The sequence below is a fragment of the Cucumis sativus genome, chromosome 6 (genome assembly GCF_000004075.3).
Source record: "Cucumis sativus cultivar 9930 chromosome 6, Cucumber_9930_V3, whole genome shotgun sequence".
NCBI lineage: Eukaryota > Viridiplantae > Streptophyta > Magnoliopsida > Cucurbitales > Cucurbitaceae > Cucumis > Cucumis sativus.
Window position 1 is genome coordinate 4329866 of NC_026660.2, and position 18437 is coordinate 4348302.

At 31.8% G+C, this 18437-nt stretch overlaps 1 protein-coding gene, 3 non-coding genes and 1 pseudogene across 4 annotated transcripts; 3 read left to right on the forward strand and 2 right to left on the reverse strand.

Annotated features, from left to right (window-relative positions):
• Positions 1-215: 215 nt before the first annotated feature.
• Positions 216-6685, reverse strand: LOC105435758 (annotated as a pseudogene).
• TRNAN-GUU lies at positions 295-368 on the forward strand. Its single transcript has one exon. It is a non-coding gene; the product is annotated as a tRNA-Asn (tRNA).
• On the forward strand, positions 2837-2910 carry TRNAN-GUU. The gene has a single exon. It is a non-coding gene; the product is annotated as a tRNA-Asn (tRNA).
• Positions 6686-12113: 5428 nt separating the features above from the next.
• Positions 12114-16129, reverse strand: LOC101222878 (5-formyltetrahydrofolate cyclo-ligase-like protein COG0212). The gene is made up of 6 exons (XM_004140915.3): positions 15651-16129; positions 15443-15533; positions 14231-14457; positions 13578-13653; positions 12945-13070; positions 12114-12684 (listed from the first exon to the last, which is right to left on the reverse strand). The coding sequence occupies exons 1-6, from the start codon at positions 16071-16073 to the stop codon at positions 12506-12508; spliced, it is 1122 nt and encodes a 373-aa protein (XP_004140963.3). The 5' UTR covers positions 16074-16129; the 3' UTR covers positions 12114-12505.
• On the forward strand, positions 12151-12224 carry TRNAN-GUU. The gene has a single exon. It is a non-coding gene; the product is annotated as a tRNA-Asn (tRNA).
• Positions 16130-18437: the final 2308 nt, after the last annotated feature.

Here is an 18437-nt window from a genome sequence, read left to right on the forward strand (position 1 = left end):
AATGGAAAGTCTAACAATCTATTATATACTTTTTAAGTATCATACAAAAAAAACATATATATAAAGAGAATCAAGCATACTTACTATTTCACTTGCATTAAGACATCTCATCCTACCTTTATTTTGATCAATAATTTTCTAATCATAATCAAAACACCATTTTGATTGTGAAATGAAGTTCACACTTCAGTTGAAATTTACACTGTATGATTCAACCAACTCACAATATAAATTGACAGAGAAATGAATAAACCCTTATTTAAGTATATAATGTTAGAACAGTAATATCAATTAGCTGGAATAGCTCAGTTGGTTAGAGCGTGTGGCTGTTAACCACAAGGTCGGAGGTTCAAGCCCTCCTTCTAGCGCCTTTCTTTTTTTTCCTTCCCTTGAAATATCAATGATGCATAATCAAATCTGCTGCACAAACCCTTCTGAGATATGCACTGAAAAGAAAAGGTATTTTTACTATGAGAAGGTTTTGCTTAAAAGTCTATTGAGATTCAATATCGTCAGGTGGTAACTCAATAGCATGCAAGCTATCATTTGAATATAAAAACATCTCAACGTCAAATAACGCCATCCTTCTTAAACCAACAATCCTCTGTACACATTATCTATCTCATGTGCTTCACAAAAGTTGTCTTCAGCTGATCATTTCATGCAAGTAAATTTGTAAACAACCTCTCTTTTTCTTAAGGATGACGTATATATATAATCGGGAAGTCAACTGCTGAACTATCTAGCACAGCTAAAGTTGCACAACCTAAGTTAATAGTAAAGAATATTTAGATATTAAGTACTGAAACTTATCTCCACCTGTTAAATTATGTAACAAAAAATATTGTTGCTCAAAATAATGAAAAGGATGTGAAACTAGAAAATGAGACAACCTGAAGTAACTATTAAACTGGAGTCATCAGTGGCTCCTATGTACCACAACATTTCATATTTTAGTTTGCAAATTCTTGAATTTTATAGTGTAGAGTTCAATTTTATATCTAATAAATATTTGAATTATAAAAATATCAAATGGCGGCCAACCTATTGGACACAAACGTGAAAATCTAAGGACTCATCAGGTACTTTTTAAAATATAGGAACCTATTAGATGTATAATCTTTTTTAGTCAAAGTAGCAACTTCAGTGGCATAAAAGAAGCATGGATAGAATCAGGCATACTATTTCACTCACGTAAAATTATCACACTTGGTTTGTCGGGATTAACATTCTAAATATGTAAAATCACTTCATTTTCACATAAAGTACCATTTTAAGAACTTTGAAACTCAATCTAAAGAGTTCCTTAGTCAATACATTCCATTTCAAAAGTGGAAAAAAGAAACCAGACATTTTCAATGTAAAGGATAAAGCCAACAATAAACACACTCACCTCTCCCTTGTCGAGCAGAGCACTTGTTTTGGGGTCAACAACAACAGAACTAATGACGATCACATCAACCTTGATCTTTTCATCCAGTCCAATCGACTTTCCATAGTTAGCTATCCCAACAAAAGTGCAAGCCTCAGAGACGATAGTCGTAGTCAACATCCCAGATTCTATTATGGAGGAAAACCCTATTTTGAACCGAGGTTTAAGTGTTAATAGTTTTTTGCCACCATATCATAATCAAAATACCATTTAGTTTGCGATTTAACAATGATGAAAGCTTTCATACTTATCCAGAGTCAAAAGATGATACATGTCAAAGTTAGTGAGCTTGAGCCATAGAGAAATTTGTCATAATATTCTTTCCTTTATTTCCCCTTTGTATCATTTGTGATGATGGAAAATTTATAAAAAAAACAAATCGTGGTTTTTCTCTTGAATCCTTGATACTCGGGTTTTCACATAATTTAGTGTCTCTTTATTGTATTGTTTTTAACAGTACAGACAGTTCATTAAGTCGTGAAATGAAATTCAAGATTTAGCCCAAGCTTACATTGTATGGTTCAACCACCAGAGAATTACAACTATATTTGATAAATGGTTGAGGCATCCAACCACCAAATTTACCATTTTAGTAATAAGTGAATTCAGTAGATCCCATCTTCCTAAGTTTTATTTATAAACAAAGACAACACTAGTTCACATATTTTGAAGTTTCCCCTCACATCACCTCATGTAGGCCTTTTGCAATGCAATTTTGCACATAGGCTTTGTGAGGATCCAACATATCCTTAGTGAACTCTCTTCTTGATAAGAACTACAATGTTATCTAAATTAGCAAAAAGTTCTCTCCATCGTTTTTCTTACGAATATTGTAAACCATGGACCCAAGAATCTCCAAGTCTTCTGAGGAGCTCAAGAGGTAAATAGGGGTCAAGCATAGTTGGAGAAAAATGGTTTAAGATTGGTGTTGCAAGAAAAATTGAAAGGAGATTTTACTAAAGTTTGATGGTTGTTAAGTGTTATGAAAGGTGTGTTGTTGTTGTAGTATCATGGTTAAAATGACAAAGGGTAAGTATCATCGTAGCCAAGGTGATGACATTAAAAAACATCAATTAAACCTGCTAATGAAAGTTCGAATTCATTATCAACTTGAAACATAGTTTGACAACGGTACGTAGATAATTTATAGAGACCAAACAACCAAACAAGAAAAACAAGAGAAATCATAAGAGAACTGACCAGTAAGTGTATGAAGCCTCCCTCACATCCTTCTTCGGGTAATCCAGATTAACCTTCATGCACTACGAATCCTTGTATACTTCCAGATCGCACAACTGATGCAACTTTATTTCTTCAGGTATTTGCGGAACACTCTATTGGCAGCTGTTAAATATCTAATGATATATAAATTGAAAGCAAATATATTAGATTTATTCAACAGCAGCTGGAATAGCTCAGTTGGTTAGAGCGTGTGGCTGTTAACCACAAGGTCGGAGGTTCAAGCCCTCCTTCTAGCGTTTCACTTTTATTTTTTCCCTAATTTCCTTCATTTTGCTATACAATAGGTATGGTATTCGTGTTTACAAATAAACGATCGAGGGAAGAAAACCACGCCCTCTATATATTTCCATTTCTATGTTACTTTCATATCTTCCTCGTCTGTTGTAGGAGAGTGCTTATTCAACATTGAAACCTCGTAATGAAGAGGAAAAAAGACATTAGCTTTCTTTCTTTCTCCACTTTCCCCTTGTTCACTTCTTAGACAATGCACGTTTTCCAGGTTTTGAGGTTCGTTGAGCTGTAGGTGGAAGTTTCTCCGATGGACCACATGGCAGCAGTTTTCCGGTCTCCCGCTCGATCCGACGTTTGAGCTCCCTGAGTATTCGAATTTGGCTCAGCTTCTCAGGAGACAGCATTTCCCAGTAAATGCCTGCAATTCAAAATATTTGGGTTGTATATATGACTATCAGTTGATATTACAAACTCAATCATAAGACTCAAATCTCAAGCAAATTGAAATCTGTTGCACTAATCTTTTGAGATATGCACTGAAAAGAAGAGGTAACTATACTATGATAAATTTTGCTTAAAAGTCTACAAATGTTGAATATAGATGCAGATACTTGAAGGATTAAACTTGTATTTCAAGAGGGGAGTTTGGCATTAGAAAAGCAAATAAGCGGCTAACCTTGGGGTTTAGGAATTTTCGTGTTGGTTAAAATGACCTGCGTCGGAGTGCATACAATGTTACAGGCACATCGTGGATTAATAGCTTCTGAACTGGAATATCATCAACCAATTGGCAATCATGCACTGCCAGAGAATTGGAAGTTTGTATTACGACAGGACATTTGATGTTCACAGCCAAAAGCACCAAGATAATACGAACTTTGAAATGTATGAAGCAAGAGGAACTCAGTAAAATGTAAGCTATCCATTTGAATCTAAAACATCTCAACGTCATATCTATCACCATCGTTCTAAACCAACAGCCCTTTGGACACAAAATATCTTAACTGCTAAACAAAAGTTATCTTCAATCGATGGTTTAGTGCAAGTAAATTTGAATAAAGCTCCCTTTTTCTTGAGGATGAGAAAGGTTTGAAATTTATATATATATATCGAAAAGTCAACTCCTGAACTATCTAAACACGGCTAAAGTTGCATGGTCTAAGTTGATAGTAAAGAATATTTAGATGTTAAGCACTGAAATTTATCTCCACCAGTTAAATTATGTAACAGAACATATTGTTGCTGAAAATAATGGAAAAAATACGAGAAACTACAAAATAAGATTGAAGCAGAGTAGTTACACAACCAGAAGTAACTATTAGAGTCGAATCATCAATGGCTCCCATGTATCGCAACATTCCATATTCTAATTCTGCAAATCCCTGCATTTTATAGCGTAGAGTAAATTTTAAGTTTGGTTTATAAACTTGTAGTTTATATTCAATTTTATGTTTAGTATATCTGTGAATTATAAAAATATCAAATGCGTCAAAATCTTATTAGACACAAAATTGAAAGTCTAAAGGATTTATTAGATATTTTTTAATGTTAAGAACACTATTAGATTTATTACTTTTTTAAGTCAAAATAGTAACTTCAACGCCTTAAAGAGGCATAAAGAAGCATAAAGAAAATTAAGCATACTATTTCACTTGCATAATATTATGAGATTTGTTTGGGTTTACTTTCTAACTACTTAATAACATTCCATTGCATATAAAAACAACTTTTTAAGAACTCAGAAAGTCAATCTAAAGAGTTCCTTAATAGATACATTCCATTTCCAAAGTGGCAAAGAAGTCAAGAAATGAGCTACAGATGTAGGTTATGTGCAAACAAATATATCATAGATGGATGTAGAGAAGATAAAGCCAACAGTAAAACTCTTACCTCTCCCTTGCCAAGCTGAGCACCCGTTTTGGGGTCAACAGCAACAGAACCAATAACTATCAGATCAACTTTGATCTTTTCATCCAGTCCAATTGGCTTTCCATACTTTGCTACCCCAAGAGAAGGACAAGACTTCCTAATGGTAGCTGGAGTCAACATCCCAGATTCGACTATGGAGAAAAACCGTGTTCTCAACCGAGGCAGAGATGTTAACAGTTTTTTGCCACCTGATCATAATCAAAACACCATTTAGTTTATGATTTAACATGAAGAAAGATTTCTCGCTTATTCACAGTCAAAGATGATATATACAACTCAGTCAAAGCTTACACAGTATTGTTCAACCACCAGAAATAACCAAGTCTGACAACGTCATTGGCTACACTTCCAACCACCATATTTTCCATGAAAAATCATAATTTCAGTAGATCTTATATTTCCTAGTTTTAGTTATAAACTAAGGCATTACCAGTTGACATATCTTGAAGTTTCCTTTTGCCATACAGTTTTGCATAGACTTCGTAAGGTTTAACATCCTTGGGTGAACTCTCTGCTTGATAAGTACTACTTGAACGTTTATTACCAATCATTGATCATATTTTTGCACATATAGGTACATAGATGTGGAATCATGTATAGAAAAAATTCTCTTCAAGAAAAGAAAGAAACAATAAGTCTAAATTACAAGTTTACTCCCTGAACTTTTAGGTTTGTGTGTAGTTGGCCTTCAAACTTTGAATAGTGTTTAATAGGTTCCTAAGCTTTCAATTTTATATATAACAGGTCACTGAAGTTTTAAAATGTTTTATAGGTACTCGAATAGGTCCAGGATAGATTCAATTTTTTTTAAAAAAAATGATCTATTAGATATGAATTTAAATTTAGTGTACGATAAAATACTAAACTTTCAATTTAGTGTCCAGTAGACTCAAAGTATCCAGCAGGTCAGTGATATATTAGACACCAAACTGAAATTTCAAAGATCTATTAAACGGTTTTTAAAGTTCAATAACCCGTTGACACAATTGAAAGTTCATTAACGGTTACAAACAAGTTCAAAGACTGAACTTGCAATTTGACCTTACAATCATTGAAGGTTCACTAGCAGTGAATGTTCGAATTCATCAACTTGAAACATAGTATCTTAACTAGTATCTGACAGACGATGCTAGGTAGACAATCTAAAAGTATCAGCAGAACTGACCCGTAAGCGTAAGAAGCCTCACACCCTTTTGAAGAGAATCCAGATTAACCTTCATGCACTGTAAATTCCTAAATACTTCCAAATCGCACAACTGATACAACTCCATTTCATCAGCCATACGCAGAAGAAATCAAATTTTCCAGTACTGAAAAGACGGACTAAAAAATTTCTTTCCAAGAAAAACAAACCAGGATACGGGGAGCTCACTCTATTAGCAGCTTCCGTGGCACCGATGAAATCAGGGATACAATGGTGAACGGGACAAGTGTCTGTAGCGACATTTTGCGACTCCATGAAATCCCAAATGCGTTTTCGGATGACCCATTTCCAAGCTTTTGGGTCGTCGTCCGAAGCGCCTTCAGTGTCCCTTATTGAAGCTTCGGCCATAGATTTTCTAGCTTGGGCGTCGAGGCGAGACCTCTCGGCCTCGAATGCTGGTTCGTCGAAAGGGGGATCGCGTTGTGTATCAGTGCCTCCATTTTTAGTGCTGTCCAGGTTGAAGTGCCTCCTCTGGAAGTGAAGATTTTCTCCGAGGGAGATTGAAGAAATGGAAGGAGGAGTACGAACTGCGTTGAGGAGTGTGGATCTGAGTGATAGAGGTTGGGATAATTGCATGAGAATTGAATCCATTAACGATAATTTCAGTAGACTGTTTACTCTTCGCGCCTTTTCGCCACCGATGAAGAAGATAAACATTTTCACTTTATTTATTATTATTATTATTATTGACATCTTCAATTAAGGAATAAACAAAAATACTTCAAAACATACACCAAAATTTGCATCTATCTATCAATATTAAATTTTGCTATATATATTCCTTTTCAATTTTATCATTTTTCTTAGTGTTATTGTTGTACTCCTCATTATTTTCTAAGGCAAATTATTGCTTTCAAACTGTCAATAAAAATAGTTGATATTTTATATTTAAACTATTAAAATTGACTCTCAAACTTACAATAATTGTAAAAGAGAGGGAAAAAAGAGTTGAGTTGAATGTAACTAAATGATATAAATTTGAAAGTATCTCTAAAATTTAGATAAACTTGAGGGTTTATTTTTATTTATTTTGAAAGTTGCTTACAATCTTATTCTTTATTATTTATAATTTCAATAAATCTTAAATTTATTGTCAATGTTATTTCATTGTTTACTTTTTCAATAAATCTTTGAATTTCCACGGCAAATTATGAAAATATGTTCACATATCCTATTTTAGTAAAAAATAATTTTGCTTCATTAAGTTTAAGAGTTCATTAAAAATGTAAAAAAAAAATTACACTTACGGTGTAGTGGTGATTGCGATTATATTTTTAAACTTTCAATTTAAAAGAGTAAAGCTTAAACTTAAGTAAATGTTAAAATTGTGTCAAGCTAGATCCTTAAGTTTATATAGTTATATAAATTGAAACATTATGTACAAAACAAAGTGTTCAAATTTATAATTTTAATTTCTAAAATGATTGTAAGTTAGAAAGTCCAGTTTTAACATTTGTTAAAGTTTAAGAGTTCAATTTGTACAATTGAAAATTCAAGAATGTAATTGTAACTGTCATTATACTTCACAAGTGGTTTTTGTAATTTGCTCTTAAAACGTACGAGGCCTGAATTTTGAAAATTCAAAGTATAAAATATAAAATTGACAACTTTAAATATGAGAATCAAAATAGAATTTTGACCTAAAAATAATTATAATTGTTTCAAGAAAATCTTACGTATAAATTGAAATTCCTAAATGTAATATTGATTGATACTGTTTGTTACACGTCGATTATGTAATATTTATTTTATTAATTAAACTCCTAATTTTTTTATAAGTATATAAGTGTTATGATATTTTATCTAAAAATTGTCGTACTTACTTTTAAATCTTTATTTTCAATAAATTATTACATATTTAAGAATAATATGTTTTTAGAAGATTTTTAAAAATAGAAAAATTGGTAAACTATTTACTATCCAAAATAGATAACTAAAATTTTAATTGTAAGTTCAAAGTTTTTGTTTGTTACACGAGGTAAATACTTTCCATTTTCTTCTGTTTAGGTAAATTTCTCCCCTTTTTTTATCAATTTTAAAATATAACAATTATAAATTAAATGTTTTAAATTGTTTCACTTGTTGTAAGTCAATATTTTATAGGAAGAGATAATGAAATGAATATATTAAAATTAAACGTTTAAATTTAGACTATATACATGAATATCTTAGTAGGTAATTATTTTATTGTACCACACAATTTAAGTTATTTGATATTTTTGTTTAGATTCAAATTGTTGTAATCATATAAAATGGCTAGTGAAAATTTTAATTTTTTATAAAATTATTTATAGGAATTATCTAAGTTAGTCGATTTTTTAATAAAAAATTTTAAATCTCTCATCATACCAAAATAGACAAATTCATTGACTTGTGATTTAGGTAGAGAAGACATTTGAAAATTGTGTTACAATGGTCTCCAGACTATTATTTGGTTTTGGGAGAACCCACGAGTACTAACAAGTTCATTAACATTCTTAGACCATGTCGGATTGCACACCTGTCACATAAGACGAAATACGGTTTATGTCAACTTTGACACTTACGTATGCATGGCCATCGAAAAACTATTATACAATTTGTAGACAGATCACGGTTGAATGCAATTAAAGCACTCCTATCAGAATTATGGTTTGAATAGAATCAAAGAGTCTTTTATAATAAGTCTTGTGATTGGACAATCCGTTTCAATTCATGCCAACTTCTTATCTTTTCTTGGTGCTCACTATCTATGCTTTTCAAATACTACTTTATTCAAGACATTTGCATAACGTTTTTATCTCATGGGCTGAGAGTATATTCCAAATCTTGGTTTAATAAGGTCAATTAAGTTGTATAGAAGTGTAATTTATGATTTTTAGCACGTTATGGAGCTATTTAGGGTGAGGATTATGCAATATTGTAATAACCACCGCTAATTAAGTAAATCCTATTTGAAAAACAACAAGCGCATGAGTGATGGATGTCAAATCAAAGTGCAAGTTGGTAATTGACTTTAATCATTCACAATAGAACCAAAAACATGTAACGTGAGTATCTGGTGCATTACCCAAGTCAAAAGACGTTAGACATTGTCACTGACGGCTTAACACACTAAAATTCTAAAAAACTTATCTTCATGTAAATTCCCCACGGTTAGTTGCTCCCTCAATGTTGACACTACATCCACCTTGGTCGTTCTGAAAGCTTAAACACGTTTTGAACACCTTTTAGGTTCGTTGACACTAAGCATATTACACTTATACACTTGGTTGCCATTATAGGTCTTGAATGCTTTTTTCATACTTTTTGAACTTTTTGGTAGGTTATGGTTACAAATTTATACTTGAGTATTTTTTGTCGTTGTGAAAGATTAGTACCTTTTTAACCCTTTTTAGGTTTGTTTGAAACTTAATTTGTTATCGTTACACAAAAAGTTGTCATTTTGGGTCTTGAAGTGCTTTTTTCATAATTTTTTGATTTTTTTTTGTAGGTTATAGTTACGAACTTACACTGAAGCATTGCTTAGCCATTTTGAAAGCTTATACACCTTTTGAACACTTTTTAGGTTTGTTTAAAACTAAGTTTTCTGGACTTACACACAAAATTGCCATTTTTGGATTTTGAAGTGCTTTTTTTCACACATTTGGATAGATTATGAGTTATTTATGGTTCATTAATATAATTTTATTTTTCTTTAATATAAATTCACATTTCTGGTTAATTAACATGTTTAAAGGAAGGGAAACATGAAAAACAAAAGTCAAAGAAAAAAAGAGGAAATGAAGATTCAATGAGTAACGAGAGCGAGAGTTGAGTATTAGCATGTCCACCACACGATTAGACGATGTGAGGCGCACATCTAGGCCCTGCATGCGCAAACAAGATCAGTCATGCACAGGGCATGATGCGCGACACATTTGAGCACACGACCCGTCTCACACGCAGACAAGTAGCGCACAACGTGTGTCCATGAGGTGCGTGCGACATGCGAGGTTAGCACGGGTTAGACCCTGAGTCGGTGCATGCACATGCAACCTGCCACCTATGTCTTCCGTTCCAACAAGCCCATGTGCCACTTTTAGGTGTTTTAGCAATTTTTTCTTGAAGTTTAGATATTTTCTGAATTATTTTAGGAACTAAATGAAGTATAAATCCTCTGTTTTCAGGATAGGTGAAATTTGGAGCATTCTCTCAAGCCAAGGAGAAAAACCTCAAGTTTGTAAGTGATACTTTGTTTTAAAAATTTATAAAGCATGATTTTAAGTTGCACAAGCAATAACATGTGAGTGATTTGCATTTAAATGATTTACTTAAAATGATTTACTTAAATGCTTAAGATTTCTAAGTTGAATTTCAAGTTTTACAATCAACTTGCATTTAAATGTTTTGAATTTCAAGTTTTATAACCAACTTGCATTTAAATGTTTTTCATTAAGCTATGTCTGCACTATACAAATTACCTTTGAAAGTGCACATATGATTTCCAACTACTGATGTGGAGGCTTTATAGAGGGGCCTAGAACGATTATATGAGTGAAGTAACAGGTGCCTATGGGGGCGATTATATGAGTGAAGTAACAGGTACCTATGGGGAAGGTTAAGTTATACTGACCTATGTTAAATTATGAATGTATAGCTAGAATCTGGTATGTGCTAGCTTAATGTAGTTTTTATTGGTTAAGAAATTTATGAAATGTTTATGAAGCTTTACTATGTTATGTTTACAATAATTTATGTGTTCAAGGTTGAGCATTAAGCATAACTATTTGGAAAACATATTTGGAAAGAGTGTTTTAGAAAGCATGACTCACTCGACATTTTTAGCTCATTTTTTCAAATGCTTTTTCAATTTTCAAATAAAGATTATGTTTTTTTGAGTTGAGCTTTTGTTGCTATGTTGACCAATCTAATAGGAGAATTTGTAAAATTATCAAGTTGCGACGTGGATACTAAAAATTGATTTGTGTTAAGTGTATTCTAGTCCAGATCTTTGTAAATGTTTTCTAAAAATTGGTAAATAAGATGGGTTGCACTTAAACTTTCTTTCTCTAACAGACGAGTTATATGCTTTCACTAAATTTTAAGTAAGGGTTTAAAGGTTATGGTCAACAAGTATTATTGAGACAAATGAGGTATCAGTTGACTCCACGTCGTCTCTCGAGTCTAGAGTAGATGGTTTGGGAGGGAGTGTGACAAATGTAGGTGCACATATATTAAATCATGCTTAGAATGAGTATCATATAACAAAGGTCCCCTAACAAACAGAAAAAAATTACCGTAAGTTTAATCACAAGTTTAGGTTTTCAAACTTAAGTTTGCATCTGTTTGGTCTATGAACTTTCAAAAGCATCCCATAGATAAAAAAATTTCATATTTTCCATATAAAAGTTTATCAACATTTTAAAATGTCTAATAAGTAAAAAAAAAACTTTTAATTTTGTACCTAATAGAACTCTTACCTATTCAAAATTTTTAAAAAATATTTGAAGTCTATAACATATGAATTTGAATTTTATTTTTAGTTTAATTTTTAACATATATGAATTCAAATTATGTGTAAAATGTAACACTAAACTTTCAAATGTGTCACATAGCTATTAGATCTAAAACTAAAAGTTAAGAAATTAATGAAAGAAATTTTGAAATTTAGAGATCTACTCAACACTTTTTTAAACTTTTTGAATCTATTGTACGCAATTAAAAGTTCAAGAACCTATTAGACATTTTCTAAAGTTCATGGATCAAATAGAGTATAACTTCAAACATCGAACTTGCAATTTGATCAGACTATCATCAGTAACTAGAGAAGAGATCAAGTGACATTAAAAAAACGCCAATTAAGCCTGCCAATGAGTGTTTGAATTCATAATCAACTTGAAACATAGTTTGACGACCGTTGGTAGATAATCTATAGAGAGCAAACAACCAAACTAGAAAAACAAGAGAACTGACCAGTAAGTGTATGAAGCCTCACATCCTTCTTCGTGTAATCCAGATTAACCTTCATGCACTACGAATCCTTGTATACTTCCAGATCGCACAACTGATGCAACTTCATTTCTTCAGGTATTTGCGGAACACTCTAATGATATATAATTAAAACCAAATATATTAGAACTAAATAACAGCAGCTGGAATAGCTCAGTTGGTTAGAGCGTGTGGCTGTTAACCACAAGGTCGGAGGTTCAAGCCCTCCTTCTAGCGTTTCTTTTTTTATTTTTTTCCTAATTTTCATGAAACATCTGACTACTGTAGAACTCTTCTTTTTTTTCTCATTCCTTCATTTTGCTAGACAATAGTTATGGTATTCGTGTTTACAAATAAAAGATCGAGGGAAGAAAACCACGCCCTCTATATATTTCCATTTCTATGTTACTTTCATATCTTCCTCGTATGTTGTAGGAGAGTGCTTATTCAACATTGAAACTTCATAATGAAGAGGAAAAAAGACATTAGGTTTCTTTCTTTCTCCACTTTCCCCTTGTTCACTTCTTAGACAATGCACGTTTTCCAGGTTTCGAGGTTCGTTGAGCTGTAGGTGGAAGTTTCTCCGACGGACCACATGGCAGCAGTTTTCCGGTCTCCCGCTCGATCCGACGTTTGAGCTCCCTGAGTATTCGAATTTGGCTCAGCTTCTCAGGAGACAGCATTTCCCAGTAAATGCCTGCAATTCAAAATATTTGGGTTGTATATATGACTCTATCAGTTGATATTACAAACTCAATCATAAGACTCAAATCTCAAGCAAATTGAAATCTGTTGCACTAATCTTTTGAGATATGCACTGAAAAGAAGAGGTAACTATACTGTGATAAATTTTGCTTAAAAGTCTACAAATGTTGAATATAGATGCAGATACTTGAAGGATTGAACTTGTATTTCAAGAGGGGAGTTTGGCATTAGAAAAGCAAATAAGCGGCTAACCTTGGGGTTTAGGAATTTTCGTGTTGGTTAAAATGACCTGCGTCGGAGTGCATACAATGTCTACAGGCACATCGTGGATTAATAGCTTCTGAACTGGAATATCATCAACCAATTGGCAATCATGCACTGCCAGAGAATTGGAAGTTTGTATTACGACAGGACATTTGATGAAAATTCACAGCCAAAAGCACCAAGATAATACGAACTTTGAAATGTATGAAGCAAAGGGAACTCAGTAAAATGTAAGCTATCCATTTGAATCTAAAACATCTCAACGTCATATCTATCACCATCGTTCTAAACCAACAGCCCTTTGGACACAAAATATCTTAACTGCTAAACAAAAGTTATCTTCAATCGATAGTTTAATGCAAGTAAATTTGGAAAAAGCTCTCTTTTTCTTGAGGATGAGAGAGGTTTGAAATTTATATATATATCGAAAAGTCAACTCCTGAACTATCTAAACACGGCTAAAGTTGCATGGTCTAAGTTGATAGTAAAGAATATTTAGATGTTAAGCACTGAAATTTATCTCCACCAGTTAAATTATGTAACAGAACATATTGTTGCTGAAAATAATGGAAAAAATACGAGAAACTACAAAATAAGATTGAAGCAGAGTAGTTACGCAACCAGAAGTAACTATTAGAGTCGAATCATCAATGGCTCCCATATATCGCAACATTCCATATTCTAATTCTGCAAATCCCTGCATTTTATAGCGTAGAGTAAATTTTAAGTTTGGTTTATAAACTTGTAGTTTTATATTCAATTTTATGTTTAGTATATCTGTGAATTATAAAAATATCAAATGCGTCAAAATCCTATTAGACACAAAATTGAAAGTCTAAAGGATCTATTAGATATTTTTCAACGTTAAGAACACTATTAGATGTATTACTTTTTTAAGTCAAAATAGTAACTTCAACGCCTAAGGCATAAAGAAGCATAAAGAAAATGAAGCATACTATTTCACTTGCATAATATTATGAGGTTGGGTTGACTTTCTAACTACTTAATAACATTTCATTTGCATATAGAAACAACTTTTTAAGAACTCAGAAAGTCAATCTAAAGAGTTCCTTAATAAATACATTCCATTTCCAAAGTGGCAAAGAAGTCAAGAAATGAGCTACAGATGTAGGTTATGTGCAAACAAATAGATCATAGATGGCTGTACAGAAGATACGGGACATAATAAGAGAGAACTATAAAATCTCCCCAGCAAATATGTTTTATATACAGCCATTTCAATGTAAAAGTAAAGCCAACAGTAAAACTCTTACCTCTCCCTTGCCAAGCCGAGCACCCGTTTTGGGGTCAACAGCAACAGAACCAATAACGATCAGATCAACTTTAATCTTTTCATCCAGTCCAATTGGCTTTCCATACTTTGCTACTCCAACAGAAGTACAAGCCTCCTTAATGGTAGCTGGAGTCAACATCCCAGATTCGACTATGGAGAAAAACCCTGTTCTCAACCGAGGCTGAGGTGTTAACAATTTTTTGCCACCTGATCATAATCAAAACGTCATTTGGTTTATGATTTAACATGAAGAAAGCTTTCTCGCTTATTCACAGTCAAAGACGATATATACAACTCAGTCAAAGCTTACACAGTATTGTTCAACCACCAGAAATAACCAAGTCACAACGTCATTGTCTACACTTCCAACCACCAGATTTTCCATGGAAATTCATAATTTCAGTAGATCTTGTATTTCCAAGTTTTAGTTATAAACTAAGCCATCACCAGTTGACATATCTTGAATTTTCCTTTTGCCGTACAGTTTTGCACATAGACTTTGTAAGGTTTAACATCCTTGGGTGAACTCTCTTCTTGATAAGTACTACTTGAACGTTTATTTACCAATCATTAATCATATTTTTGCAGATATAGGTACATAGATGTGGAATCATGTATAGACAAAATTCTCTTCAAGAAAAGAAAGAAAACATAAGTCTAAATTCCAAGTTTACTCCCTGAACTTTTAGGTTTGTGTGTATTTGGCCTTTAAACTTTGAAAAATGTTTAATAGGTTCTTAAATTTCCAATTTTATATATAACAAATCACTAAAATTTAAAATTGTTTAATAGGTCCAAAAAATTTTAATTTTTTGTCGAATAGGTCCGGGATAAATTCAAAAAAATAATGATCTATTAGATATGAATTTAAATTTAGTGTACCATAGAATACTAAACTTTCAATTTTGTGTCCAGTAGACTCAAAGTATCCAGCAGTTCAATGATATATTAGATACAAAACTGAAATTGCAAAGATCTATTAAACGGTTTTTAAAGTTCAATAACCTGTTGACACAGTTGAAAGTTCATTAACGGTTAGGCACAAGTTCAAAGACTGAACTTGCAATTTGACCTTAAAATCATTGAATGTTCACTAGCATTGAATATTCGAATTCATCAACTTGAAACATAGTCTCTTAATGATATAGTATATGACAGAAGATGCTAATCTAAAAGTATCAGCAGAACTGACCCGTAAGCGTAAGAAGCCTCACACCCTTTTGAGGAGAATCCGGATTAACCTTCACGCACTGTGAATTCCTAAATACTTCCAAATCGCACAACTGATACAACTCCATTTCATCAGGTATACGCAGAAGAAATCAAAATTTCCAATACTGAAAAGACGGACTAAAAATTTTTCTTTCCAAGAAAAACAAACCAGGATACGGGTAGCTCACTCTATTAGCAGCTTCCATGGCACCGATGAAATTAGGGATACGATGGTGAACGGGACGAGGATTGGCGGCGACATTTTGCGACTCCATGAAATCCCAAATGCGTTTTCGGATGACCCACTTCCAAGCTTTTGGGTCGTCGTCCGAAGCGCCTTCAGTGTCCCTTATTGAAGCTTCGGCCATAGATTTTCTAGCTTGGGCGTCGAGGCGAGACCTCTCGGCCTCGAATGCTGGTTCGTCGAAAGGGGGATCGCGTTGTGTATCAGTGCCTCCATTTTTAGTGCTGTCCAGCTTGAAGTGCCTCCTCTGGAAGTGAAGATTTCCTCCGAGGGAGATTGAAGAAATGGAAGGTGGTGTTCGAATTGCGTTGAGGAGTGTGGATCTGAGTGATAGAGGTTGGGATAATTGTATGAGAATTGAATCCATTAACGATAATTTCAGTAGACTGTTTACTCTTCGCGCCTCCACGCCACCGATGAAGAAGATAATAATTTTATTTTATTTTGTTTATTATTGCTATTATTATTATTGATATATCTAAAATAAAATTTTGTTATATATTTTATAATTATTTTTTTTTATCAATTTTATCGTTTTTCTTATTGTTATTATTATTTAGGACGTGTAATTAGCCCCTAAACTTAAAAGGAACTTAAACAAAACGAGCTTACAAATGATAAAAATTAAATCCACAAATTTACATAATTGAAAGTTCATCTTTAAAACTTGTATAAGTTTGATGGCCTAATTTTTTGTTTTGAAAGTTTAATGTTATATTTGTAACTATTACCGTACTTTATGGGTGATTTTTGCATTTTATCCCGTTATTTTTATTCTTACAAAATTTAAAAAATATTCAAAGGTATTGATTGAAACTCTAAAATTAATAAAAACAAAGTTATAATATCATTTTGGTCTCTATATTTTTTAAGTTTTAAGTCTCTTCAATTTTAGTCCATAAATTTTTAGTTGTCCAATTTTATTCTTTACTCTTTATAATTTCAATAAATCTTAAATTTAGTGTGAATGTTATTTCGTTTTCACTTTTTTAATAAATATTTTAATTTTCACTCCAAATTATGAAAATATATTCACATATTGTATTTTAGTAAAAGTTAACTTTGATGAATTAAATTTAAGATTTTATTAAAAATGGAAAAAATTGTAAAACTTACTCGTACATACAAGAGTAGTTGCATTTATGTAATTTGCTCTTAAGAGTAGATGTGTAAACGGGTTAGATCCAATCCATAAGATATGAGTTTGGTTGGGCTTGACTGTTATTGTTTTTCTTCGTTTCTAAATTTTAATGTTTGTAAGCGAAAATCATAAAAAATAAATCAAATATGTTTTTGCATCAAGTTAATAAAAAATAAAAACTCCTTAAACTCATAAGGTTGTTTAATTTTATTAAATAAATGAATAATCTATAATTAATTCGGGTTGGGTTGGGTTGACTCAAAATTTTCAACCTGATACCTAATCCAACTCGAAAAAAATCCAAATTTTAATTTAACCCAAACCACATTTTAAACTAATCCAACTCAAACCAAATAATATAGGTTGTGTAATTCAGATTGTCATGTTGCTCGGGTAATTTTTACACCTCTACTTAAAAGAATGAGAATTAAATTTTGAAAATTCAAATTATAAAATCTAAAATTGACAAATTTAAATTATGACAATCAAAATAGTATTTTTGACCTAAAAATAACTAATTTTTTAAAAAAGAATTAGTTAGAAATAGGTGAATTTAGTTGATCAGTTTTTTAAAAAAATGTCAAAGACAGACGTATGAATTTGAAAATTTTGGATTTTATTTGTGCAAAATTGAAATTTGAAAGCTACGATCGAGAAACTATCACGTTTTCTAAAAATTGAAAAAGTTGCTATATATAAAATTGAAAGTATGGTTCAAATAAACATGTTAGTATAAAGGAAAATTACATCGAATGACAAAAACATTTAGAAAAAGTAATATTGCGAATTGCAAATATAACAAATATGACAAGTAATTAGTGATATGAGACGACTATCAAATACGACAAGTAAACCTACAAGTAGAACGGTATTTTGACCCAACTGGTGTTACGAACACTCGTGAATGACTAACTTACTGTTATTTGTCTATATCTATGGACACAATAATATATATATGATGAGAAAAGTTCAATTGTGAGTCTTTAGTGGATTGTATAAAAGTTAACAAATATTGATTAATGAGATTAACGAGTGTAGTCAATAAATCTTATATCATTGTAGTTTCTGATTTATAGGTCAATTAGATCTCATTTCTAACTTGTAAAGGATAACGAGATTTATTTATATTGATTGTAATTTAAAATGTTTAAATTTACTTTGGAAATTAGTATAACGTATGATGATACATTATAATATAAAGTTTATATTTTAATCAAACTTTATTATATTAATTTAATTTTCAAATATGATTCAAAAATAATTTATGAAATATAAAATATTTGAATGAGTTCAAATGTTAATTCAACCTGAATTGAATATTTTGGTTAAGAAAGAATTATTTGAACATGATTCAAATTAATTTTGAGTTAAATATAAGATATTAATTAGTTTGTTTGAAATTTTTACTAATTTAATATTTTTTAAATTAATAGAATTTTCTGATTTTCTCCTACTTCTCGTAAAAGGGAGTTATTAATATGCATAAGAAAAACAGTTTTTCTTAATTAAACATGTGTTTTTGCTCTCTGCGAAATAGTTTTTACCCATTCCCATTGGTTTCCATAGACCAATTTCATTATAGAGGATAAG

What these genes read in the sequence shown, in the direction of transcription:
- LOC101222878 (XM_004140915.3), bottom strand. Translation starts at nt 16,073, where the DNA reads ATGGATTCAATTCTCATACAATTATCCCAACCTCTATCACTCAGATCC. An exon ending in GAGGCTTCTTACGCTTACGG is followed by an intron (nt 14,458 to 15,442) that starts GTCAGTTCTGCT and finishes GATTATGATCAG; the next exon opens with GTGGCAAAAAATTGTTAACA. An exon ending in GAAAATTCCTAAACCCCAAG is followed by an intron (nt 12,685 to 12,944) that starts GTTAGCCGCTTA and finishes TTTGAATTGCAG; the next exon opens with GCATTTACTGGGAAATGCTG.